Genomic DNA, 26499 nt, shown 5'->3' with positions numbered 1-26499 from the left:
GTAGCATAGAACTGCATAACAGAATGAAAAATACTCTGGCTGTGTTTAATTCCTTTCTTTTTGTTTTCTGAGACAACTATAGACTTCTCAACAATCAAATTCTCATCCTAAATTCTAGGGGCGGCCTAGTGGAGCTGAGTAGTTTTCGTACAACCATAGGTATAATCTTAATGTTTCCATAGTAATCCAACATGAAATTCTCTCCTAACTCTATCAAAATTTTGCAATGTTTCCAAAATAACTGTTTTGGAAACCTAAAAAAGTAGAAATAGTGTTGAGATTTTTTTCTCATATATTTTCATTTACTCAAGAGTCAATTTCTCATCCCAAATCTATTCATTTTTTAAAAATTGCTTTCCAAAAAAGTGTTTTTTTTTAAAAAAAAAACAGACAGTTGAAAAATATTTTCTCATCATCTTATGTTTTCAGTCAATTTTCCAATCTCTGCTTTTTACTGTGTTTTGCACACTACCATCCCGCCGCTACTTAAGCAACCTTCTTTAGTTATAATCTGAAAACTACATAGTTCTTGAAAAGAAAAATCAAACACACCCTTAAAAAGTACTCTATCACAGTTTAACTAAAAAGGTGTTTTCAACGGTAAACATTATTTTACAAGTGGTATACGTACTTGTTGCTAATCCAAATTGTAAATGTTTGTTTTCTGTTCATAGAAAAAGTCCTTTCTGTTATCATTTTATCTTTAAAATCCAGATATTTAAGTGAAATTTATTCGGAAGGGTCTAACCGATTTCATTCAAACAGTTTATTATTATTGCTAGGGATACAGACTCATCAGAATGCTTGAACAAAAAATGAAATGCATTAATCTGCTTTTGAAACTGCCAGTTCGAGCAGTTGTTTTCTTTCCAATAAAAGTCAAAAGTATAAGGAAGGTTTCAATGACTCAAATTTTCTTCTATTAATGTGAAGAATCATATACAACCCCAAGGAAAAGGGGTGCTCGTCTTTGGACAATACAAAAGTTAAAACATTCCCACAATTTCTATCAGCAACTAGAATTCAGTGTAAAATAACGTCTCAGATTCATCAGAAATAATTTGCATTTCATATTTCTCCATCCCATAAGTCTTCGAGACTTTTGTAAGGACTACAAGTTTCATGAACTGCAGTGTCACCACGAAGTAACCTTTGCTGCATCAGATAATAATAAATAAATGAATAGATTGAAAAAAATGTTGGATACAAATATTGTATTCTGCACAAAATTGAATTGTTAGTATATTTCAAAGGCATTCTAACCTGGTGAATCTGTGATAATTTTAAGAAGAGCTCATGAGGAATACACCAATCAAATAAACTAAGGTTTTCCTTGATCCTATATTCATTTACACTTTTTGGAAGAACACTGTGGCCACTTTGGATTCCCCAACGCAACGACACTTGTGCTGGAGACTTGTTAAGCTTTTCAGCAATTTCAATCAACAGTGGTTCCTTCAAGACTTCCCCTTTTATCCATGACCCAGGAGAGCCCAAAGGAGAATATGCCTGAAGGAAGAAGTTGTTGGTTCTTAATTGTTAACAAAACACATGCAACAGAACCTCAATTACAGGATCAGAAAGACATCACTAAGATCAGTCAGAGTAATACTGTGAGATGAACACCAGTGGACATGCAAAAATTGTGAAGAGCATGTTGCTGCCACATTGGGTGACATTCAACTTGGTTAACTGCTGGTGGAATTTTAGCATATCCAAGCATGTCTTGCAGCTTCTTAGTTGAAAAGTTGCTCACCCCAATTGCACGCGCTTGACCTGATGCAAACAAACCTTCCATAGCATTCCATGTATCCGGAAGACACAATGGAGCCATAATCTCAGGGTCCCAACCTCTTGAACCTGGCTTTGTCCTAAACGGCCAATGCATCTTTCACAAAATAATTTATCATCAAATTTCATTCAACCAACCACCTCCAGTTTAAGTATCATTGCCTAGACTGCTTTAGAATCAAGAACCATACAAGGTATAAATCAATGTAGTCAAGTTGCAGGTCCTCAAGAGTCCTTGCCAGTGCCTTTGAGACATCTTCAGGAGCACAGTCACTGGTCCTGCATGGTTAAAAAATTCAAGACAACCACTGAAAATTCTTTACTCCTAACAGAAATATACGACACCAAATGAAGTTTTAGGTTTATATTCCTTTCTAGCCTTCTAAAGTTGTCTATAATCAAACAATAAATGAAATATGTATTAACTATTAAGTTGTTCCAATCCTAAGTTCATTAAGATAATATCATTATAGTCAATTACATCTGAGATATTGTTTGTTTGAAGCTTGAAATCACTTCACGATTTTGTCCTTAAAAACCACCTTAAAAATATAAAAAGGTGAAGGTTTATTTATTTCTAAACAACGTGAGACTGTTGGATACCCAACATAAGTCCTCTCAAGTATGCCAAAAGCTCAATGTAATTAGACTTTGCTAACAACATAATGATATTTTTTAACATATTCCAATCATAGATTGTCATAAGATTAGTGAGGTATTACTCTGAAATTAAAATGATGTCTAGTTATTTGACTAAAAATATTTATACTGATAATGCATGAAAACTAAAGTTGCCAAAGGCATGATCAGAAAAATAAGTGAGGTCAATTTATCTGAGGTTAAGAATTTGTCGAGATTTTTACCATAACTTTGATGTGATGAACATCTCACTACGCTTTACAACCCCAGTAGAAAATAGTGTTTTCAGAGCCTCTCCTACCTGCATCAAATGCAAACTTCCTGGCATCAAGAAAAAACCATAACAAACAAAAACCAATTATCCTCACCCCCAACCTCCTCAAAAAATAATATTAACAGACAAAAAACTGACAGGGATTCTCAGCTTGTTGAATTCTGTATTAATAAACAAATTTACCTCTTTCTCGTTATCATACACCTTAGCACAATCTATATGTCTGTAACCGGCCTGCTACCAGCAATTTACAATATTTTAACGAAAGCTGAAATTAGCAGATGTAGCTGCTTCTCTTGTTACCAAGTCTATCTCAATTAAACTCAAGAAAATACGACATTGAATAGAAAGAAACCACCTTGACGGCAGCAATAACAGCTTCACCCACAACACCTGGAGCAGCTTTCCATGTTCCAAGACCAACTGCAGGAATCTTTGCTCCAGTGCTCAGATCAAAATATTGAGGCCCTTCTACAGTTTCTTTGGCCATGAATCTCCTGTGGAAGAATCAAAAGGATTAAGGATTAAACTTTGATTTAAAATAATTAATAAAGTAACAAACATAAACAGGTTTGAAACCCAAAGGCAGAGAAATATATACCCTTTGGAGTCAAATTGCGTAAAAAATTTATCTTTAGTTTTTGGTGTCTTAATTATATACCCCTATTGTTATAAGATGAGTAACTTCATATTGAAAAGGCAAATGTTTGCGTACGGTATTTGTCATGAGCCAAAAGTTTAGGCAGAAAAATTGATCAGTGGAGGATGATGTTAACAAGAAATTCGGAGCAACCAATGAAAACAATGGAAAAAGGGAATTTGGCCTTACCCAAGTCACTGATTAGCAACGGGGATTTAGGTGATTATGCATGATAAAGCAAGATAACTCCAATCCAACAGAAATAAGAGCAATACCTTCCTTATGCAACTCCTTCCCAGTTTCTCCTAGGTTATCGGTTGCATTTTATATTTAGTTTCAAAGTTACATTACTCTTTTAATCCTTTTTATTTATGATTTGTAATTCGTGTCCCTTTTGTTTTATTTTCTCGATTTTATTCTTTGCATTTTATAAAATTTATAATTTTGGATTAGTTTTCAACTTTACGTGTATTTTGTTCTTTATTTAATTGAACATTAGATGTAGCATATTTATTCAAAATATCATAACAAATAATTGAGTTAATTGAAAATTTGATATTAAGTCAAAAATTGTTTTCTTAATTTAAAACAAAAAAATTAGAAAACCAAAATTACGGATAAAAGTTGGAAAGGAAGTCAAGTTACCATTTAGCTTATACAAAATAACGAAATGTTCTAACAAGGACAATTTGTTAAAGAATTAAAAATAAAAATATTCGAAATTATTTGCTCGGGTAATTTTTTTTTAAGATAAAAATAATAATATATAAGAGTGAATGGAAATCTTTTAAAAAGTTCATTTTAACTAATATTTTAATCGAGCACTTTAAAGACTAAATACTTACTTTTTATATAATAAAAATACATAAAAAATCATTTTAAACGTGAAATCAAATTTTAGATTTATAATAATTAATTTAAATTGTGATAAAATTATTTTAATTATGAACGCTTTTTAATAAATATATATTAAAAGTCAGTTGACAAGTTAAGTTAAAATATGGTGAATTATAAAAGATACACAGGAAAGAGATCAATCAAGTATAAGTATATGTAGAAAGAGTTATAATGTGTGAAATTTGAGAAAAACGGAAAATATATATTTGAGATAGTGGACTAATAGTGTAATAATGTGTGACTTCTAACTAACTAGTGTATCAATAATTCTCTTTTTATCATCCGGTATATTAATAATTAATATGTTATGTATTTAACATTTGCGTAAATAAACTTAAATAAATTATTTAAGTGGTGACTTCTTTTTTAATATTTTAAGCAAATAAATGTCCATAATTAGTGGATTAAAATATAAATAAATTGAACAAGTTAAATTCTATTTAATTTCATTGTTTAATTCTTTTTGTTGAATTTAAAACAGATTATCATCTTCCTTAAAAATAATTTAGAAAATGCAGTTTTCTTTTTCTATATATAAAATCAAGCATATTAAATACTCTTAAACCTTTTAGTCAACATTTTTACTTCCATTTAAATTCAACAAAAATCAGAGAAAATTATTTATATAAACTCGTATTCTAAATAAATTGTAACTTACAGGACTGATTCGACATATGTAATACCAATGTGTTAACAAACTACTTTGACCAATTTAAAAAGCAAAGTTAAAAATAATTTTAACTGAAAATTAAAATACATATTTTAACTAAATTATATTGACATTTATTTTAATTTTATTAAAATAATTTGACATAAATTATAATATATTCATATATTTTAATAAGAACTTAAATATTTTATCATTATAAATTTTAATTCTAAACATTTATTATTTCATAAATACAGCATTCCATAACCATTCAAACCGAACCGGTCGCAAGAAAAGGTAAAACAGAGCAATTACGAGCATGAATAAAGATGATTATGCAGCAAAACCCTGATGGACTGCATATTCATCAGCCTAATCTATAAATAGCAGTGAATATTTTGAACTTACATCACAACAATGAAAGGTAAAAGAATGCATGGGAGTATCACACAATGAATATTGAATGATGGGCATGGTCAAATTTGTAAAGGACACCTAAACAATCTTTTAAGCATTCAAGTCTTTTAAATTTATTAGTCTACACCAGTAACTCTCAGCATGATACAGGACAGAACATATGATTGTATACCAAAAAACAACGGCCTCTGTCAACATTTTACGATCTTTCAATAAACGAAGTCCTTCAGGTTCTTCAACCACGTTAAATATTCCTTCTTGTCTTTAGCAAACATGTATTCCTGCAAGAAATTGGTTGTGCTGGGCTTGATCCCCCTGATCTCGAGATACTTGTGAAAAGCCTTTTGCAGATTTTCATCCAAATCACTAAAAAGGAATGGAGAAGAATGGTCAGAAAGTATGTATGGGAGAGATTATATGAAAATAAAATAGATAATAATACTATATTCTTACAGGAACTCAGGCCCCTCGTATGCCAACTGGTCATCGGATTCCTCCGACTGCTTTATTGACACGCTATCAATGGAAATCTCATCGGGAAAAGCAGTGACGCCAAATTCCAGAGACACTCCATTTCCTTTGAAAACACTCACAACTAAAGGAATGCTAGATTCACTCTCATTCTTCTCATCATTTTCGTCATCCTCATTTTCTTCAGGTGCAACATTAGGGATGTCAACTTGAACTCTGATAGTTTCATCCCCAAATTGTCCTTTAAGTTGTATGGTTCTTTCCCCGGGATTGTCCTCAATCTCAAAAGGAAAATCATCTGGGATATCAATCTGGAAAAGTTTTACAAAAAAGACAATAAAATCAACCCATGAACCGATCAATATTACTAAAATACCAGAGGAAATTCTATAGGACAAAACACATTAATGGCATTCCCGCAACAAACTATCCCTGACCATAGTTCAGGCAAGGCTCGAGAAGGAAAATGTTTTTCTATGTATATTTTAGTTGTTAAACTACACAGTACGTTTCAGGCAAATCAGGAAATGATTTCTGGTAATTTTAACCTTGAATATTAGATTGACTTTAAAGCCACCATTTCTGTACATTTTCTTACATGAAATATACTTCAACAATTTAACAATAGTATGATATTTCACAAACCTATGCAAACACATTTCCAATGAGAAAAATAGTTACAAACTTCATTTCAGTTTCACCATTACCAACAAAAACTGCATTCAATATTTCAATGTACTAACAAAATACACTTTACAGAACACCTCAAAGTACATTTACCAAACTAATAAGCTAATATTGACTCACACGACTGATACCTCACTAATCATAGCATATATATTTATATGCCCTCAGAATAAAATTTAGTGATAAAACTAAACAACATCGACGGATAAATAATCAAAAGTAATCACATATATGAAATAAAAAGAAAAGGAAAAATAGTTAAATGAATACGTTTAGACTTTTGGGCAGTATGAAAAGAAATGGCGGAAAGGAGACAAACCAAGAAAGTATAAAACCCCATATGAAAACCAACTGATCTATAATCTGGTTCTCACAAGATTCCTTCTAAAAATTTGCCTGAGCACTATAAATTTATTAGACAAAAGGTTTTTCAATCCAGGCATGTCATACAGCCGACTTTGCTAAAACACTAAGACACTCAAATCCAACCATGGTTAGCAACTTAACTAAAATTAGCAGAAGTTCATTGACTTAAGCATTAATAAAGAATCAGACAGGGAATCCCAGTTAAACTACAACACTACAATAAAAGGCCTGTATGAGTTGTAGATATGCAGAAAAATAAGATTAGAACTATACAATAGATAACAATAAAATAATTTCAAACCACACGTATAGCAAAAAAAATGCTTCAAATCAAACATTAAAAACAGCAGCAATTATTATGTCCCAAACAATTTTCCTAAAAATGACACCCTGAAAAACTGATTGAGTTAAGCAAAATGAAATCAAGTGGCATATTATAAAACTCAGAAAAGAAACACAGGGTTCACAAACCACCACCACAACGTTCTGTTACCAATTCATAAAAAAACAGCTCAAAATTACATACGCCTCATTTGAGCCCTGGTCTATTCCAATCCATTCGCATAAACCATCAATAATTTTCTACCTTCACTCAATATGGGAATCCCTCAAGCCAATAACCAACTCACGATAAAGTTTTCAATAAAATGCTACATTTCTAAAAAAAGAAAATAAGAAAAAAATTAAAATGTACTTCTCTGATTTCTCAAGTTAGCTTCTTAAAAATTCAAATTTTAACTTACGCAAATATTTGTTATTTTTTTTTCTTACATTCTCCTCCTAAAATTGCTTAGGAGAAACAGGTTTATCCAATCATACCCTTAAATCATACCCTTGAAAACAACCTTTACTCCTTTCAATGAACATAGGGATATCTCACCATCACTACCATAAAAAAATAAAATTGATACCACATTCAACGTTGTTTTCCTATACTATAACTGAAGTCACAAGAAAAACCGAAAGAAAATTCACCAGCACAACTATATTCTATTCAATATTCTTACAGACCCAGGAAAAGAAATTCATGAGGAAAGCGCAAAAAGGATAAACTTAGAAAAAGGAACAGAGTATTCTTCAAAGAGAGTAATAACAGTGAAAAAGAACAAACTACCTGGTGCTGAGTATGAATGTCTTCGAGGGCGCATTCGATCTCAGATTGAAGCACTTGAGCGAGATTTTTATCTGCGCTAGTCTGCGTTGCGAAGGCGTTTGCGAAGCGTAGAGAGGGTACAACAGTAATCGCTGCCTCTCTATGGAGAGCAGAGAGAACATTCTGGAATGTTCTAGAAGATGACTGTGCCGTGGCGCGGCGGGCAAGCTGAGGCAACAAGGAGGAGGAGGCGCGGCGGAGCATTGCGTACATGGCCATTTCCGTGTGGACAGATAGACTCGAGAGACAAAGGGTTTTAGTGTTAGGGTTTTGTGTATAACAGTGAATTTTGGGTTTACCTTATTTATACAAGTTTGAATAACATATAAATGTATTTTTCACTCTAGATTTTGTATGGTAAAATATATATTTTTTTAAATTCTCAAATTAGTGAATACGTCTTCTAGAATTTTATTTAATTTTTTTTTAAATTCTCAAATTATAATTTTATAAATTTCAAACACGGATGTTAAGTTTCCCTAAAATTTAAATATGTTTATAGATTTTCTTTTAAATATCAATATATTTTAGGTTTCCTTTAACAAGAACAATGACAAAAGATCTGCTGTGAACTGCTTCTGAAAAATAGTGGTCTCCACTTTTAAATGTTTATGGGATTAGGTTAGTTGAACAATTCATCGTTAAACGTCTTTAAAAATATGTTTATTTGTTTTATTTGTGTATATATTTCTGAATAATAATAATTTAATTATATTATTGAATTATATGGATCTGATTAAATCTTTTAAATAATAAGATTTGATTATATCATTGGGTTAAATATGTTTTTCGTCCTTTAAGTATCACATTGGGTTTAGTCCCTACTCGAAACTTTTGTTCCTTTTAGTCCTTTTAGTTTTAAAACTCGTATTTTTAGTCCTTAAAAAGTAACAGTGTTAGATTTCCTTGTGAAGTAGCTAACGGCAAGTCAGTCTGATACTATTTGTGTGCCACGTTGCTTTTACTTTTTGAAATCAGATTTAAGTGATGTGCCACGTATGTTTTCATTTATGAAATCAGATTACGACTTTTTTATGTTTGAAAATAATTAGGGTTCTTAGCAAAAATCAAAAGTCCGACAACAGCAGCAACACCCATCTCTCCCTCTCCCACCAAATAACAACAAACTCATCAGGTTCAGATACTAAAAAAGGCACAAGTTCAAATTCTGAATACATCAGTTCAACCCACGATTCAATTTCGGCCCCTTCTTAATTCCCTCGTAATTCAATTACTTCCATGGCCATCACCATGAGTCCACCATGGACAACTCCTACAAAAGGGTAATCACAACGATCTCCCTACACTAATCTTCTTCACTAAATAGAAATCACCATGGAAATCTACAGAAGAAAAATCTAATTGAATGCAAAGAAACCATAAAATCCCAAATTACACTCGCGAAATTGCACGTCATCATCTTCTTCGCACCTTCGCACCTGAATAACAAATTCCAAAAATCAACAATCCAAATCATGAAACCCTAACCTGCGAGACATCTTCCTTCTTTGCGCCACCATTTAGAGAATCTCCTTCGTTTTAATCGCACCATGGAAGCATTAAACGCCTCCCTCATCTCCTTCAACCTCCGTCCAAGCCATTACGCCTGCAGCAACATGTGCGAAGCAACCTCCATCTCTCGACGCTTTTTTGTCTTCTCTGTTCAACTTCGCGCAAATCGCGTCTGTCTTCAATCAAACACTTTTACACGAACATGTCTTCAATCAATTATGAAATCAGATTAGGGGTTTTTTATGCTTGAAAATAATTAGGGTTCTTAGCAAAAAGAGTAGTAAAAGAGAGAAAAAGAAAAAAAAAACGTGGCACAAAGTTATAAGGGAAAGTGGCATCTGATGTGGCTCGCCGTTAGCCACCTCACAGGAAATCTAACGCCGTTGTTTTTTAGGGACTAAAAATACGAGTTTTAAAACTAAAAGGACTAAAAAGAACAAAAATTTCGAGTAGGAACTAAACCCAAAATCGTGTGATACTTAAAGGACGAAAAACATATTTAACCCTATATCATTTAATAAATAAGAATTTGATTATATCTTAAAATCATAACAATCCAATTATTTCAAGTGTTCTTAATATAGGCTCTAAATTAGATTTTTAGTATCTATTTTACCTACCACTGCAATAAAACCATTTCATTCTCTTAATAAAACCATTTCATTCTGTTATGATATTATGGAAAAGAAAAAAATCCTAAACTCTTAATAATGAGATAGAAAAAAAATAGCGAAATAACAATAAATATAAGTATAATAATAATAACTATAATAATTATAATAACGGTGAGATAGTCTAAATAAAGTATAAAAGAAAATATAATATTTTAAATCATAAGATTCTCTTATTTTAATATTAAAAATTCAAAAATATAAATAGAATTTCGATTAAAAACATAACATCTCTCTAAAACATGTTCTCCCCTTCTTATCCTACCTCTAAGTTTTCTCATTCATTGTTCATATGTTTGAAGTTCAGGAAGCGTTTAAGTGATTTTCAACTTTATCTAATCAATTTTTTGTAAAGAGTAAGTTACTTTATGCTCTTTCTCCAATTTTCATGTTTTCCAATGCATATGAATTTGTCGCATGTGTCTTCTGAGTCTTCCATTAGGTTCTCTACTGATAAGTGGTTTTCATGACATACTCATATCATGATTATGTGATTTGTATGAGCATATATAGTTCTTTGAAATTTGGGAGCTATTTTGGATTTTATAGAGTTATTTGAGCTTCTATCGGGAAGTTAACTACCTAGTTTTAATTGGTTTAGTTGCTTTGTTGATCCCCACTTTCAAGATAGTGTGTCTACTTGGTCTCCACTTTTAAAAAAGTGTCAACTTCGTCCACACTTTGTATAATGTGCATCAATCAAGTCCATTCTGTTAATTTTGCAGAAACGATGTTAACTGTGTGGTGATGTGGCAAAACAGTATGGTAACGTGACAAAACACATTTAGAAGGAGTAAAGATGTTTAAGTCTACTGTGCAACGATGTTCTTGACATGCGCTTACAAAGTATGAGCTTATATATGGTTTCCCTAAGTGAAGTATGAACCCTAGTGAAGTTTAGAGGTTTAAGTTTTAGAGGTTACTATTCTATGTTGGGAGTTGCATGGTGGGTCTTGGTTCAAGAAGTGTTCTTCCCTCCTTGCGAGTTGGTTGCCGAAGTCTTCTTCATCTTTCGTTGGGAGTTCATTGAAGAAATGTTGGCTGCTCTCTGATTTGGGGTTTCTTCACGAAGTCTTGTTTTGTCCTTACACGTTGACTTAGGAAGTGGTAATGTCATGGAATTAATGTTGTTTGTCTTGCTCGTGGGGGATATCTCGTGGTGGTTCATCCAGAGGATTGGTTGGAACACAAATATGCCATTGTGGAGGTTGTTGTCTTGAGAGTGGCCAAAACTATTAAGAACGAGGGGAAATAATTTTAGGGTTGGTTTGATGTGTGGTTTTACTTTTTCATTTGTGGTAAATTTATTTGGTGGTTAATGAAATGTTTATTATAGTTGGACCTTTTGAACAACAAAGTCGAAATGAAGAATTTAAAGGATGCATTTTTTTTAAATGACGCAATGAAGATAATGTGGATGAAAGGGATACTAATATTGCTAGGTAAAGGAGAAAGATTACTAGTAAGGAAAAATCAGTTATGATTTCTAAAAAATAGGGGAAATTGTTAATGTGGATGTTATGTTTTATAGGATTAATTAACATCATCCTTGTTTGTATTTTGTTTAAAATACCATGAAGTGTTGTACTAGTGACATGTCATCTCCAAGTTAGGTATATATGATGTTATTGTTATGTGATGTTATTAAATAAATTAAAAATTTGAAATTATGCTTTGAATATACAATATACAATATAAGTGATATTGACTATATAAGTGATATTCTGCTTTAAATCAAATTCAATATACAATAAAATTAGAAATTATGCTTTCAATAAAAGTGATATTCATTTCAATATACATTAAAATAAAAATTTTTGCTTTAAATGCACATGGTATTCATGTCAATATATATTCAACAGAGAACATTGTTCTTCAACAGAGAACACAAAACAATATAATAAGTTCCTAACCAAAATAAAGACAAAACAATATAATAAGGTTCTAACCAAAATAAAGTGCATAATACATATTGAAGTTCCAATTTATATGACTTCCAAAATAGGCACCAATATGTATATTAATAATGTTTCATGACTTCTAAATTGTTGTTGGAGTTGGTTGACTTTGTTGGGTTCTTGAAGCTGACATTGAGTAGTCTTACTTGATTGAGATGGAGTTGGGTTTGTTGTAGTGGGCTGGTGTTCTGTTTGAGTTGCTTATGGGCAACTAGTTCTTTTATGTCCAAGTTATCTACTTATCCCACATCTCTTGCGGCTTCCACCTTTTCTTAGTTGTGTTTCATCCTTGTTTAGCTCCTAAGATTCTAGTCTTCTTTTCTTTTTTGGTCTTTGAGGCAAAACCCTTTTAGGTGGAGGCAAAACATCAGGATTTGAAGTCATTTGGCATAGATGAGGATCATTCACAACGTATATCATTGGAATGTATGTTTCTTCATAGATTGACCTCGTAAACTAATGTGGATGTAGACTTCTCCATTGACGTTAAAAAGTTTCATGGCATTCAATGCGTGACAACATGGGATTCTCGTTATAATCCATTTTCTGCAACTACATTCCAATTTATCTATGTCTGCTACAAACTTGTCACCAATGGTGGATGGTGTATACCTTAAATATTTTGAGTCTTAGTCACTGCAAAATGAAAAAAAAAAATCAAGTGAGAATGGGCCAATCCATATTAAATCATCAATAATTGAAGTTGTTGTGAAAGCGTACCTAGGTATCCAATATTTTATGTTGTGTAATTCCTTTTCTAGTCTTTTCTTTTTTTAATTTTCGGGCACATGGAACCTTCACATGTAATTATCTTGTCTCTATTTCTTGCCCATCTCTTCATAAGGTAGATACGAATATCTTCCATCATTATGATGGGCTTACCCCTTGCATTTACTATGACACTATTAAAAATTTCGAACATATTATTGACAAGGGTGTCACAAGCAGCTATTTTTGGAAACCTTGACCTTGACCAAAATCTAGTTCAAAAAAAGTAAAACATTTAAAAGAAGAATATATAATTGTAAATAATTTGCATGGTTTTCAGTTTTGAATACAAGCCTTGGGGGAATAACTATCAAGTGTTTAAAGGCGTTTTCATTCAAATCTTTAATTTCTCTCATCACTTCCTCCCATGCTCGAGGGTGTGTGAATGATGTTGCCTTCCATAACAGACGTTTCAAATTTTTTCCAGAAATTTCTTCCTAAAATTTGCATACATGTGGCGCACATAGAACCTTTGTTCCACACCAGGTAAAAGTTGTTGTAATGTGTCAAAAGTCCCTATGAAAGTAATCGTTCAAAATATGTCAGTTAATTTAAAACACAGGCAGATTCAAGGCTAAGGTTTGATACTACAAAACAAGAAAGAAATATATTACTTACTTTTTGTTGATCTGAAATAAATGTACATCTTGAACAAATTCCAGCACCACCAAGGTCGTCAATCAACCATTCCAAAAACCAAGTCCATGTTTCTTTATTCTCGACTTCAACAATAGTGTATACCAAAGGTAACATTTGGTTATTACCATCTCTTCCAACAACAACTAATAACTCACCTCCATATTTCCTTTTCAAAAAAAACCATTGAAACAAATAATAGGCCTACATGATACAAAGTTGTCATTACATGCCTTTAAACACATGTACAATCTCTTGAATATTGGGTTCTCCTTATTAGGTTCTACATTAACTTTGACAGTTGATCTAGGATTTGACCTCATTAGCTCATTTGCATACTCATATACTCTTTTATATTATTCTTTGAAACAACCAGCAATGTTCTTGTATGTCATTGTTTTTGCCCTAAACGTTGTAGACTTAGACACACTAATGTTCCATTTCTTACAAACTTTGTTTTGGAGGTCAGTGAGATTAATATTTGGATTTTCTTTTATGGTCTTCTCTAACGTGCCACTTAACCATTTTGAAGTCACTAAATGGACATTAAATTCTTTACTGCATGTGTGCTTGTTTATAATCTTTCTTATTGTCATGTACTTTGGGAAGCTTTATATGCATAATAATTGTACCATGGACATTTCCCTTTTGCCCCACAACACTTCACACAAACTCTTCGTTTGTCATTTCTAAAAATCTTCATTTTTCTTCCATTCTCTACACCATAAGTTGTGATTGCTTCAGTAAAGTCTTTCTTTTCAGTGAAGTATGTCCCTACTTTCCATTTATATTCTTCCATAGTTTTTTGGTATTGAGAAAATCCCAAAATTTCCCTATTGGTCTCTATCATCATCTAATGAATCACTTAATACAATATTGTCTAAACTTTCAGATTCTCATTCACTACTAGATAAACCCATGTGTTGTACATGTTGATATGGACTGGAAGACCCACTTGGTCCACCCACTTCAACTTTGACACTACCTTTACAAAAGTCATCGTCCACTTCATCTCCATGGACACTAACATCCACAAGATCATCTTCACTCAACACATCCTCTTGGGACCCATTTCAAGTACTAACATCAGACTCATTATGTCCCTCACCTTCCCCCTCCACACCAACATCATCCTCACCCTTCCCTAAATCAGCAACATCATCTTGTGCCTCTGTTAACTTTCTGGCAAGTGTACCAAATCGTTCTAAGTAATAAACCGGTAAGACCGGATATCGTTTCCCAAGAGACTCGTGTAACACTTTACAACCGTATAATAAGTTAACTAACTTAGACTAAGAATAACCTCTTTTTGATATGATTCAAGTACAATAAAATTTAAATTCATATATACGTGATAAAATGAACTTCTTAGAGACTAAAAGATTGAAAGTGGTTAATGGATCATGAAACAATATGGATTTGAGATGTTGGAGAATGATTGTAATTACTACGCTATCATGCAAATGCAAATTACTACTTCTTCAATTAATTGCTTTTGCCAACCTTCCTACAATACTCAGACCCAATTCCTTGGTTGAAAGAGCCTAGACTCACTTTTGCAGTTCCAATCCCTTGGTAACCTAGAAAGTTTATCTGCATTACAAAAAGTGGTTTAAGACAACTAAAAGGTCAAGCTCTATCCCTAGACACAATCTCCTTTAGGTGTTAATTCCAGTTCAAGATCCACACAATACTTCCCAATATCAAGCAAATCTTAGATTCATGCTATGGTTGATCAAGTCACAACAAGCTTTAAGAGAAGGAAATTAACACTCACAATCAATGAAAGAAGCTTAAATTCATTAAACTCAAGTGCATTTACATGAAAGTTTCGTAACTACATCATTCCCCAACAAATTGAAATTAGTTCTCCATAGTCATGGAGAACTTGAGCTTACAAGGGAGGAAAATGGAAGAATGGGGATCCAAGGAGGAAGAATGGAGAGTTCCCACTGCCCAAAACGAGCTCCCTGAGGTTCAAAAATGGTCTTTCAAGCTTCAGCCGCCAAGAGGACAGCACCCTCAGTTCAAGAATGCTTTAAATAGGTCTAGGGTTCCAGGTCAGCAAAAGTCGCGCCCGGGCGCGAAGCTCTCTGGAAATGTCGCGCCCGGCGCCCCCTTTGTCGCGCCTGGGCACGAGACTCTCGGGCAAAGTTGCGCCCGGCGCCCTTCTTGTAGGGCACAGGCGCGAGGTGCCTTCCTTACTCCTTTAGCCTCCTGCTTTTGTACCTTTTCCTTGGCTCCCACTCTTAGTAGTTAAGTACTTCTCCAACACACGCAAATTGCCTACAAATTTGAGGAATAAATGATGAAAACCTATATGTAAAGCATACGCTAAACTTATTCACAAACTTAGATAAAAAGGGAGGATTAAACATGTTTCAAGCTTCAAAAGGGTCGATTTGGTACGAAAGTTGGTTCAAAGATAATGGTAAGAATTACCGTTATCAGCCTCCACCTCCATAACATCATCCTCACCCTCACCCTCCCCCTCCTTCTCCACACCAACATCACCCTCACCCTGCCTCTCCCCCAAAACATCAACATCATCCCTACTCTCTACCTCCAACTCCACAACAACCTCATCCTCACCTTCATCGTGGCCCTTTCTTTCAATAACAACCTCATATTCGGCATCTACATTTACTTGTACATTATAATTACCACTATCCACACCAACTTCGGGTTCACTGTCCACATGGACTTGTTCACCATCATTACAATCACCTTCACCTCAAAAATATTCCAACATATTAATTACTTGAGGGTCTGCCAACATATGTACAACATACAAGTGAGCTTGACCATTCAGTATGCCAATGTTAACCAGATGACATGCACCTTTGTCATCAGATAACAGTTCCAACCTTCCTTTTAACACAGAATCTCCACCCACTAAATACCACAACTCTTTAAGATTCACATAACACATCTCTTTTAGAATGAATAAAATATCAAAGTAGCTCTATCTATATAGGTCAATTACCAAAGTATTGGTTTCTCTAACGTATTTCAGTGACCAATTATTGACAAACTTACCCTCATGGTGAAAGACCACTTTAATATCAAAGTTAATCATCTTAAATAATATATGCCTATATATTTAACCCTATCATATATCAAAATGACCACACAATATAACACATATTACATTCAATACCTTAAAAGCACTAACGCAACAATTTCAAATGGGACACCACAACCAAAACAACAACATACATAATAGAGGACCACAACGAAAATAACATCTAACTTCATGGGGGTCCACCACTATGAGTTGATTCCATAAACAAATAACCAATACACCACATTACATACAAAATTACAAGCAAACACAACATTCAAAAAATTTTAAAATAGAACTTCCACTTTAAAACAGTAAGCCTAAATTATCCAATCAATGCAACACGACAACACTACCAAAAGGAAAATATAGACACACATTCAACAAAAATGCACCTTGGACCTTCAATGGAACCCACTTCGTTATTAAAGAAAGGTTGATTTTGTAGTTTCACTTCTTCAATCTTTGAAATCCCTAAATATGTTTCTTTTTTTATCTATTCGAAACCCCCAGATGTGTTTCTCTATTACAAATCCTCAATTGAGATTCCCTTCTTCTCTATTTGTAATCTTGATCACAAATTCTCTTCTTCTTTATTCCAAATCACGAACTCAGCTTCTCTTCCTCTCTATTAGAAATCCCCAAATACATTCACTCTTTTTCTTTGCTCGAAATACCTAATTTCATGGACATTCAATTTGTTTTCTAAATATAAACTCTAATTTCAAATTTTTTTTCTAAATATAAACTCTAATTGGCATACACGTCATAAAACATATGCCACGATAGAAAAATATGCACAACACAGCTTCACCAATAAGTCAACATTATTTATTTAAACATCGTGAATACAAATGAACTTGATTGATGCACCATTACATAGTGTGAACGAAGTTAATTCTTTTTTAAAAGGGGAGACCAAGTAGATACATAACCTTGAAAGTGGGGACCAACAGAGCAATTAAACCTTTTAAATATGTTGATGTATTGTTTACATTGTATGGTTGTTTTGGTCTAAATTGGCCATTTTTGTTTATTGGGTTGTAGTTGTGTTGGCTAAATGAAATGTGTTTTTTGGATTGAGTTTAATGTTGATTTGAAGAATCGATCATTTAGTCATTAGATTGATTTGATGTTCAAAAACAAACTTATTTTAGAATCCTCTACTGAGTCAAGATTACCAAATTGGTCGTTTGAATAGGTTCCTGGTTCCCTAAAATTCAATGTTGAAGTTTCTAGTTTCTGGTGTGGCATTGAGCGACGTTGTTATGGCGCTGAGTGGAAAAACTATGAGCTTTTTTTTTTGGGCACTGAGCGCCACTTTTAGGCGTTGAATGTCATTTCTCCTTAATTCGTTGGGTGAGAGGTTTGACTCGTTGGGCGAGAGTTTTTATGAGAGCTTTGGCGTTGGGAGCCATGTCTGGCACTAAACGCTCCTTGTTTTGAAGTGAGTGCATGTTTTCTATGTTTTCTTATTTCTTGTTTATTTTATAATGGTTTATATGGATTCATTACCTACTTATGTAGAATTGTTGATGCTTTATAGATTGTAAACATGGTTATATGTATGGTTAAAGAATGTTGTGAAAGGAATTCCAAAGAGAAGTTCTTGTATTTTTACCAAATAGTGTGTGTATTGATGTAGGGATTCCGTATTAGGGGTTATCTTGACATTTAAATAACCATCTAATCTCAGCTAGAGAACGGTGGGTTATGTCATGAGGAGTAGTAAGAGGTCCTAGTTTATGAGTTTTTCTTTGGTTATAGGTGGTTGAGGATTAACCTTGTGAGGTAGCTTAGGTGGCAAGTTGTTTCACCACAACAAGTGCGAAACTCACTAGACTCCGATATCAATACATGTATCTAGATGATCAAGTATAGAGTGTATACTTGTATGCTTAATATTGTTTGATATATATATATATATATATATATATATATATATATATATATATATCTTTATGTATTGAGAATTATGTTTCAATTATATGTATTAATAATTATGTTGTGATTTCTTATTAAATGTTACTTGTTTTGGTTGTTTGAATTAATTAAATTGATGTTATAATTAGTTGAAATTGTTGTTGAATTGTGGTTTGGTAATAGGTTAGAGTGACGGCTAGAAATTAGTCTAAAGTTGGTGGTTGAAAGGTGAATTTTATAGGAATTATTTATTGAATGAACTTGATGTTAGGAGTGTGAGATTATGCAATTTAGCCCTTAGTTAACTACTTGTATAGGCTTTAATTTGGTATTTAGTATGTTGAATATGCTATTTGGTTTACGGTTGATTGTGGTTTGATCTGATGGACTGAGTAGTTGGCCAATTGAGCAAATTAGTATTCAACTTGATGTTTAAACATGTTTTTTAATCAATTGCAGTGACAATACCAATTTGGTCATTTGGATAGGGCTTAAGTGCAATCAGATTAAGAATCAAAGCTTTTGGTTCTTGGTGTGTTGTTCTACGGCCTTGTGTGGTGCTCTGCGGCCTTGTGTGACACTAAGTGCTGCAAAGTCAGAGAGCCTCTAGGCTCCAAGGTTCTATGTAATTGTTTTAGGCATTGAGCGTTGCAAAGTCAGAGAGCTCTTGTGTCATGTGGCGTTGAGCAACACTTTTGGGCGTTGAGACCCATTTCTTCTATACAGGTATGATGCCTTTCCTTCATGAGAGGCAGGGCTTGCTAGGCGAGCATGTTTACATGGGCACTAACGTTGAGCACAAAAGATGTGTGCTAAGTGCTCCTTGTTCCTAAGCCATTGCATATTTATGTGTTTTTCTTATTTTTGCTCTATTTGAATTAAGTAACTTTGGATTTTATGCATGTTTATTATCATATTAGCACGAGTGTAGTGAAGGGATACGACAATGATTATTTTCGAGTTATGACAACGGTTTCAGAATTGAGGCATATTAAGGCGAGGTAAAAAGGGGGACTTTTGGCCTCTATTCAAAACCGAAGCCAAAAGTTGAAGATTTTGCTTTGGTTATAAGAAAACCAAGCCAATAAATAGAAAAATAAAATAAAAGAAAATAAAAGAAAATAATTTTGGGTTTATGGCAACTGTTTCAATAGCAACTGTTTCAATAGCAACTGTTACCATATACCCTTTCTTGCTTCGCTTCCTAGATTAACCGCTGCTATAGGTCTAATTTTATTTAATATCTTTTAATGTAAAGATCTATCGCCTCGTTTTGAGCTATAACCAATGCCATGTACTCTCTTTTGCCTTAGTTTTTACCACAATCGTTGTCTAAAGTCTGCGTTTTTTTTAAAATGTGGTTTTATTTCTATGACATCCTACATCACAAAAATCACAGAAATAAACCTGCATAATATATAAAATGGTTACATCACAAATTCAGACCAGAATATATTTTTCAATAAAATAGAGAATTATTACCATTTATATTTCACATAAACTCAATGTTTTCATATTTTAATGTACATAATATTATAACCTAACACCTACATACTATTTTACAAATATATTGCAAGGGCTTTCGTTATGAAATTGATGGACATGTTTAGAAGTGGAACATGAGTCTTGAATCTCTGCATAGAACCTAATGAATTCAATTAGTATATATGATTTCCAAACGATGGACAATTTTTTTTATTATATGAAAATATTACCTGTTAAAAAAGGAGTGTTCAGTTTCTCACACCAAGAGGGGGAGGTGAATTAGTGATGCGTAAAAACGTTCGTTTTAAAAATATTTTTTGCAAAGAAGGATGTCTTTGAACTTTTCTTGAAACACAAGCAAGTTTGTATGTAATGCAATAATAAGCTTAATCGAATGCAATGATAGATTAATCGATTATATGCAGAGATAGGGATCAGAGAAATCAAACACTGGTTTTTATACTGGTTCGACCAAGCCTACATCTAGTGTCCTTCCAATCAACCTGAGTTGGAAGCCAATGAACTATAAAGATCTAGGTTTTTACAACAAGGTTTTTATAGCGACCTCACGTCAAAATGTAAAATATCTCTCTAACCCACTAATATAAATATAGGCAGTAAACAATACAAACACGCAGCAAGAACACTCTCTTTTGTTGTCAAACCCTTTGAGCCACCCTCAAAGTCAAGAACACAGTTCTTCTTCCTGTAATCACAACAGGAAACACCAGTCAATCTTCACGATTGCAGATTTCCTGATCATGTAGTGTACACCTCTTTGTGCAGATAGATCAGACGTTCAAACCCCGTAAACCTTGCTTCGCAAGAAACCTTCAAGTCTTTGATCACCACGGTCAATATTTGGTTCTTGGAGCTTTTCTTTCCTCTGTAAGATCACACAACATTTTCTAAAAGATATGAAAGTATTAATTCTCAAAATTCTTACAGAATTCAAATCAGCGTCAATTTATAGTATTACACACATTAGACGCATTTTAATCGATTTAGCTATTAACGTAGTCGAATACATTTGACAGTTGTAACAGAATAATAGCAGTCAAATGCATTAATTGAATACACATTTAATATAATCAATTTGTCATAAATGTTTGGTCAACAGGTTCAAAAATATGACCGTTGTTACAGTTATGTCAAGCATTTAAACAGTTTTCAAATCAACAACAAACTTAGTTGAATACACGTTGCATGCAATCGATTAAGTGAAAACACTTAGCACACTTTTGAAAACTTTCACTACAAAAAAGAAGGGCATTACCGAAGGCCAGAAGCCCTCAGAAACAGCCCAAAACTGTCGGTAAAAGGTCATTACCGAAGGCTTATCGACGGTCAAAGAGCCCTCGATAAATCCCTTGTCGCTAACATTTACCGAGGGCCAAAAGCCTTCGGTAATTACCGAGGGCCAAAAGCCTTCGGTAATATTGTTTCTAGCTAAAGACAATGGATTTATACCAACAAGCCCCTCTAAACAAGTTATTGGATATCGAGTCTTATGATTAAAATATATAATTGAGATTAAAGATCCACAAGAAATTATCAAACAGATTCTTCCAGAAAAATTTAATATTCATCAACAGAATCAATTAATATTTTACACCAATAAGACTGCCAGAATTTGACTTTATATAAAATTGAGATCTTTTTTTCTTTCAGATTTTCTACTTGAATGACCAATGCATCTTTGCAGACAAAAAACATTTATGGTGGTGAGTTACAATGTCTAACACAATACTTTGCACCACCACTACCAATGATATCAGCAGAGTAACCCTGCATGTTCCTTCCTATATGAGAAGGGTAACCACATAATCTAATGTCAGGTTGATGTTGCTGGAAGAGATCACCACTATTAGATGCACTAGAAATATCTGAACAGGTGGCTGTGGAAGCACCATCTCTGTAGTTCAACTGACGAGCCTTAGATTCTGACATGTTTCCCCTCAGATTCAAATGAGTACACCTCGAAACATCTATGTCATGGTTTTGTGAAGTGGGTTTACACTCTTCATGCTTTTTTGTATTCAAGAAGCGACCTCCAGAACCTCTGGCTCTCTTCAATGCATGTAGATGGCGAGACTCATGAAGATATGGCTGAAAAACAAACATGGTAACGTTAAGGAGAGAAGTTGAACTTAGAAGGAAAAGGAAACAAAAGAGAAGTATGAGAAATTCTGTAAAATCACTCTTTTATGTTTTATCAAACACTTGTGTTAAAGAGTGATTTTACAGCATTTCTAAAATGCAGAAGTGCACTTACTTTCCGTTCTTTGATGAGTTTGTTCTGTGATTCAAGTTTTGTCCGGTATTGTCTGCGCCTCAGAATAGCATGGTACTGCTTTGCATTCACAAATATAGGCTCCTCACTCAGATCAAGTGGCAGAGGAATTCTAGCAGTAGGCATTCCTATCAGCTGAGCAGGATGAATCTGGCCATATTTTGATAGCATGGTTTAGATTATAGAAATGCACATAATGTCTTAGTGTTACTAACATGATGGAAGTTTGAAGGCATTATGTAACTTTGTTAGGTCATTTAATTAAAATAAAGAATGAACACGTCATAAGAGAATCCAAATACTCAAAAGCTTGATTATCCATAGAAGGCTCAATTTCTTTTTCCAACAACTCAGCATAAAGGTTAGCAAGAGTAACCATGCTGTCTGGTAAAGAATGCATGTCAGATTGTTAAGTCTATAAAATAAAGAACACCTTGAGTCAAATATAAGAAACAAGCTCTCCACCATAATAAAAAAGTGCTTTAGTAAATAATAATACAAAGGATGAAAGAATAAGAACAAATGAGGTGCAAAGGAGAGCAAAGAAACATTTTTAAACCAAAAAGATTCTTCATAAGCATACTTTATGAACTTTGAGAATCTGTAAGGTTGGCAAGCTAACAGTGGCACAACAAATAGTAAAAACTAATTAAGCATAGATGATTGCTGAAAAGATTCTCAAGGACGTATAATAATAAGTAAAATAAAGGCACTATTGGTGATTCATTTAAATATGCATAATGATGGCATTAATACAGGAATCAACCACAATAGCATCTACTTATAGTAACATATATCCAAAAGTCTCTCAGAAAGCTTCCAATCAAATTAAAACTGCTAATAATAAGGGCATCATGCTTTCCCGAAAGACCTTTAACCTATTTGTAAGTCAACATCATAACAAAATCAGAAATCACAGAGTGGAGCAATTAGAAAGTGAAAAACTCAGTACACCAGATCTAAACAAAGTACTTTCCAGATACACCATAACCTGATGCCACTCATACTCATACAGTTATTTTATCAATTTGTTTGAATGATAAATCTTTAACTCACTGTGCTGAAGACAAGCTGACAAGAATAAGAAAATAGTGAAAAAAAAATGAATAAATTCCAATATCTTACATTAGGTTATAGGCCATATGGAGAAGCTAGTAGGCCACTAAAGCATGGCTCAGCAAGATGGAATGCAGTATGAGCCTAAAAAGCAAATTATAAGAAAAGAGATTTGCAAACAATATCAGTCCACTGAGATACAATTTTCAATAACTTTAATTAGAAGAGAATATTGAAGGCAAACCTATGGGGCCATCCAGAATGTTGTTCCCTTGCATGATTTAACATCATTCAATTTGATTGCCTAAAAACAATAAGAATAACACAATATTACAAAATGGAAAGATAAAAAACAGAAGATTGTTCAGAAATGAAAGCTCGACAGGAACAAAACAAAGTCATGAATAGTATATAAACATCTTGAGAAATATCAATTTTACATCTTGAGAAAAATTACATCTAGCAATTCTGATATAATATATAAACATCCATCCTTAAAAGCTACTCCACAAGAGAAATATCAGGATACATAATGGCACTAAATGGTGTTAATTTGAGGCAAGAAAAGAATAGCCATGACAATGTTAAGGACAAGTTCATACAGCAAATAGGTAAGGACAAGTTCATATTTGAGTTGCATTTTTTTATGATAAAAAAAATACTTCAATTAAATTAAATTAAAAGCACCCTTTTGAATATTTATGTGCCACAAACTGATTTCTAATTTTGAAGCCTTACAGAAGTAACAAAATTTGTGCTCAAAAAACCATGTAATTGAGTGATCCATGATTCCTTCCACCCCCAACTTGCATTTCATTGAAGTTGAATGAATATGACAGTAGTATCCAACTTGTTCTAATAGGTCCTACACTTCACATGCCACGTACTTGTTCCTAATTCTATGGGACCCTCTTTTATTTCTCCCATTGCTTTTAAACCACTAACAGTAATTGTTGCTAGGCCTCAATTTTTATTCAAACTCTGATGTCACACTCATCATAGGATTATTATTTAACTTGAACAAGCTGATATTAAGTTAATTTTATCAGGCAATTTTAGACTCAGTTTTTTTCTTAATTTTTTTCTTCTGAATGTGTTGTCCATGCTAGCCACAGGTACCTCTCGACCAAGTTTGACCATAATTGTTCCTTCATCATAGCCAATCACAACTCTGTTTGAACGCACCCAATAATTTTGGTTATGAAAAAAGAGTAAAGGCAAGGAAACTTCATAATACAGGCTCAATTTGCCACAACAATCTCCCACTCACACTGTTCAAGGGCATAAAAAAATTTATTAAGAAATTGCAAAAAAATTATCCACAAAAAAGCTCACCGACGTGAACCCTTCAAGTATCCAATAGCCCAGACTCTTTCAAGGCCATAGTTTAATGTGTTTTCCAGCCTGCAAGCAGATCAAACCATAAAACAAATTTTGAAAATATACTTCCAATAAATATAGCAACAGCTTAAAACCAGACACCTGAAATTAAATAGAAAAATGGGGAGATAAATATGTCCTATCAATCTCAATATGAGCTATCTTAATTTTAAATCACATCTAGACATTATAGTCACCAAAATAAACCTTTCCACTCTTCTTATGTGCTTATACAAACAGAATAAACAAAAAGGGCAAACCCATATAAGTTTTATTCTCTAAGGTCAAAAGTCAACCATAAACAAATAATCCAATTTCCAACACAAGTGATGACTATTGAAGAAAAAAAATCTAGAGGAAAGTGACAAATGCAATAAGCATAATATTAAACCTCATAACTCAGTAATCTGTGCATTCCACTTTACCTATAAGTTGTGGAGTGCCATATGCGTACTGTACCATCTTCAGAACCAGTAATGATTATAGGAAGTTCAGGATGGAAGCATACAGCAGATACATTGTGTGTGTGACCATCTAGGGTCTGGACACAACCTTTGGTCTGATAATCCCATACATGTTTCGTAAGTTTCAACTGTTATTCCTCTTCATATGTTATATGCATATATGTATGTATATAATTGCATAAACAGATAAATCAAAGAAGCAAACAAACAAAAACAAATATTAAAACAAAACCTTGGCAGTGTGATCATCAGAACCAGTGATTAGATATGGTTTGTCACCACCTGTAAAATAATCAACACAATTTACTCCTTTCTGATGCGCATCCAATGTAAAATTAGGGTCAGGTGAGCCAAGATTCCAAATCTGAAAAAGAAGAAAACAGTTATAATCAGTATGTGCTTCAAATACTTTGACCTCGAAAGAAAAATGGACGAAGATGCCAGCCTCTGCAGACCCCGACCACGAACTTAACAAGCCCACATCACCCCAACGTTGCGTCAAGCCAACCTCGATGACCCACCACCACTACCGCAAAACGCCAACTACCACGACCCACCACCTTGCCGGAAAGACCATGCCACCAACGACCTAAGCTCCGCGAAAGAACGCCTTACGGTGACCAAAAACGGACTAGGGCTTTGGTATCGTTGGAGGAATTTCTCAAATTTGGGCATAGGAGAGGAGGAATTACTGACAATTTGGGCAGAGGAGAGGAAGCTTACGACTTTCGTATCGTTGGAGGAGCACAAGGGAAGGGTTGGAGGGAAGGGTTTTGGGCGACGTAGAATAGGGTTGGAGGGAAGGGTTTTGGACGAAGCACAGGGGAAGGCCGGTGGGAAAATGAATTGCAGAGAGGGAACAACTTAAAATTCTTAGAAGACATTACCGAAGGGCTCCTAGGCCGTGGGTAAAAGGCCGCCGGAAAAACGAGCATTTCCTGTAGTGTTTTCTTCTCAAAATATCTCACAGCACACTTGAAAAGCATTTGTGCAAACCCACGAGTTTTAAACGATTTCACCCATAATGTAATCGACTTAAAAACCGTTGTTTTGCCACACTTTAAAGTTCAACAAAAGTGCTTGTGGTTTTTCATTTCTAAAAACATATGTTATGCATACACAGATAAAATCACATATCAATCACAGTGGTATGCTTTAATCAACACAGTAATGTTCACATATAAGCTTTTAATAGATATAACACAGTAATCAAAAGCATATTACATGTATAACACAATACATACATGTGTTATTATTAATTATGTGTTGTTATCATCAAAAACACAATTATCACTAAGATTGTGG

The 26499-nt window shown here is 33.6% G+C and overlaps 3 protein-coding genes across 13 annotated transcripts; all 3 read right to left on the bottom strand.

Annotated features, from left to right (window-relative positions):
• Window positions 1-912: 912 nt before the first annotated feature.
• Window positions 913-3672, bottom strand: LOC108326969 (NADPH-dependent aldo-keto reductase, chloroplastic). 6 transcript variants are annotated; one of them, XM_017560608.2, is made up of 8 exons: window positions 3620-3672; window positions 3063-3201; window positions 2888-2938; window positions 2655-2731; window positions 1983-2070; window positions 1613-1888; window positions 1264-1509; window positions 913-1155 (listed from the first exon to the last, which is right to left on the bottom strand). In XM_017560608.2, exons 2-8 carry the CDS (start codon window positions 3192-3194, stop codon window positions 1069-1071), a joined length of 957 nt encoding a protein of 318 aa, XP_017416097.1. In that variant the 5' UTR covers window positions 3195-3201; window positions 3620-3672; the 3' UTR covers window positions 913-1068. The 6 variants fall into 6 exon arrangements, with proteins under 6 accessions (XP_017416097.1, XP_017416094.1, XP_017416095.1 ...); XM_017560605.2 differs by having other exon boundaries at window positions 3534-3665; XM_017560606.2 differs by lacking the exon at window positions 3620-3672 and adding an exon at window positions 3306-3504.
• Window positions 3673-5284: 1612 nt separating this feature from the next.
• LOC108327965 (uncharacterized protein At2g39795, mitochondrial) lies at window positions 5285-8271 on the bottom strand. Its single transcript, XM_017561717.2, has 3 exons — window positions 7946-8271; window positions 5761-6089; window positions 5285-5673 (listed from the first exon to the last, which is right to left on the bottom strand). The coding sequence occupies exons 1-3, from the start codon at window positions 8201-8203 to the stop codon at window positions 5517-5519; spliced, it is 744 nt and encodes a 247-aa protein (XP_017417206.1). The 5' UTR covers window positions 8204-8271; the 3' UTR covers window positions 5285-5516.
• Window positions 8272-21639: 13368 nt separating this feature from the next.
• LOC108328577 (nuclear transcription factor Y subunit A-3) lies at window positions 21640-26169 on the bottom strand. 6 transcript variants are annotated; one of them, XR_008247311.1, is made up of 8 exons: window positions 25650-26169; window positions 25427-25558; window positions 25156-25322; window positions 24686-24754; window positions 23595-23654; window positions 23420-23494; window positions 22277-22444; window positions 21640-22110 (listed from the first exon to the last, which is right to left on the bottom strand). XR_008247311.1 is itself a non-coding variant. In XM_052873798.1 (5 exons), exons 4-5 carry the CDS (start codon window positions 22418-22420, stop codon window positions 21718-21720), a joined length of 537 nt encoding a protein of 178 aa, XP_052729758.1. In that variant the 5' UTR covers window positions 22421-22444; window positions 23420-23494; window positions 23595-23654; window positions 23808-23943; the 3' UTR covers window positions 21640-21717. The 6 variants fall into 6 exon arrangements, 2 of the variants coding, with proteins under 2 accessions (XP_052729758.1, XP_017417946.2); XR_008247310.1 differs by having other exon boundaries at window positions 25156-25289; window positions 25650-26168; XR_008247312.1 differs by having other exon boundaries at window positions 25156-25289; window positions 25656-26168.
• Window positions 26170-26499: the final 330 nt, after the last annotated feature.

The sequence above is a fragment of the Vigna angularis genome, chromosome 2, assembly GCF_016808095.1.
Source record: "Vigna angularis cultivar LongXiaoDou No.4 chromosome 2, ASM1680809v1, whole genome shotgun sequence".
NCBI lineage: Eukaryota > Viridiplantae > Streptophyta > Magnoliopsida > Fabales > Fabaceae > Vigna > Vigna angularis.
Note: the sequence above shows the minus strand (reverse complement) of the source record. Positions and strands in the feature narration are given on the sequence as shown.

Excerpts from the sequence above, each read along its gene's own strand:
- LOC108326969 (XM_017560608.2), bottom strand. The coding sequence starts at position 3,194 with ATGGCCAAAGAAACTGTAGAAGGGCCTCAATATTTTGATCTGAGCACT. Across the intron at positions 2,939-3,062 it reads CTGTTATTGCTGCCGTCAAG|GCCGGTTACAGACATATAGA; the intron begins GTGGTTTCTTTC and ends TGCTGGTAGCAG. Across the intron at positions 1,156-1,263 it reads AATTATCACAGATTCACCAG|CAAAGGTTACTTCGTGGTGA; the intron begins GTTAGAATGCCT and ends TATCTGATGCAG.
- LOC108327965 (XM_017561717.2), bottom strand. The coding sequence starts at position 8,203 with ATGGCCATGTACGCAATGCTCCGCCGCGCCTCCTCCTCCTTGTTGCCT. Across the intron at positions 6,090-7,945 it reads ACATTCATACTCAGCACCAG|ATTGATATCCCAGATGATTT; the intron begins GTAGTTTGTTCT and ends AAACTTTTCCAG. Across the intron at positions 5,674-5,760 it reads TACGAGGGGCCTGAGTTCCT|TGATTTGGATGAAAATCTGC; the intron begins GTAAGAATATAG and ends ATTCCTTTTTAG.
- LOC108328577 (XM_017562457.2), bottom strand. The coding sequence starts at position 22,420 with ATGCCTACTGCTAGAATTCCTCTGCCACTTGATCTGAGTGAGGAGCCT. Across the intron at positions 22,111-22,276 it reads AACTCATCAAAGAACGGAAA|CCATATCTTCATGAGTCTCG; the intron begins GTAAGTGCACTT and ends TTTGTTTTTCAG.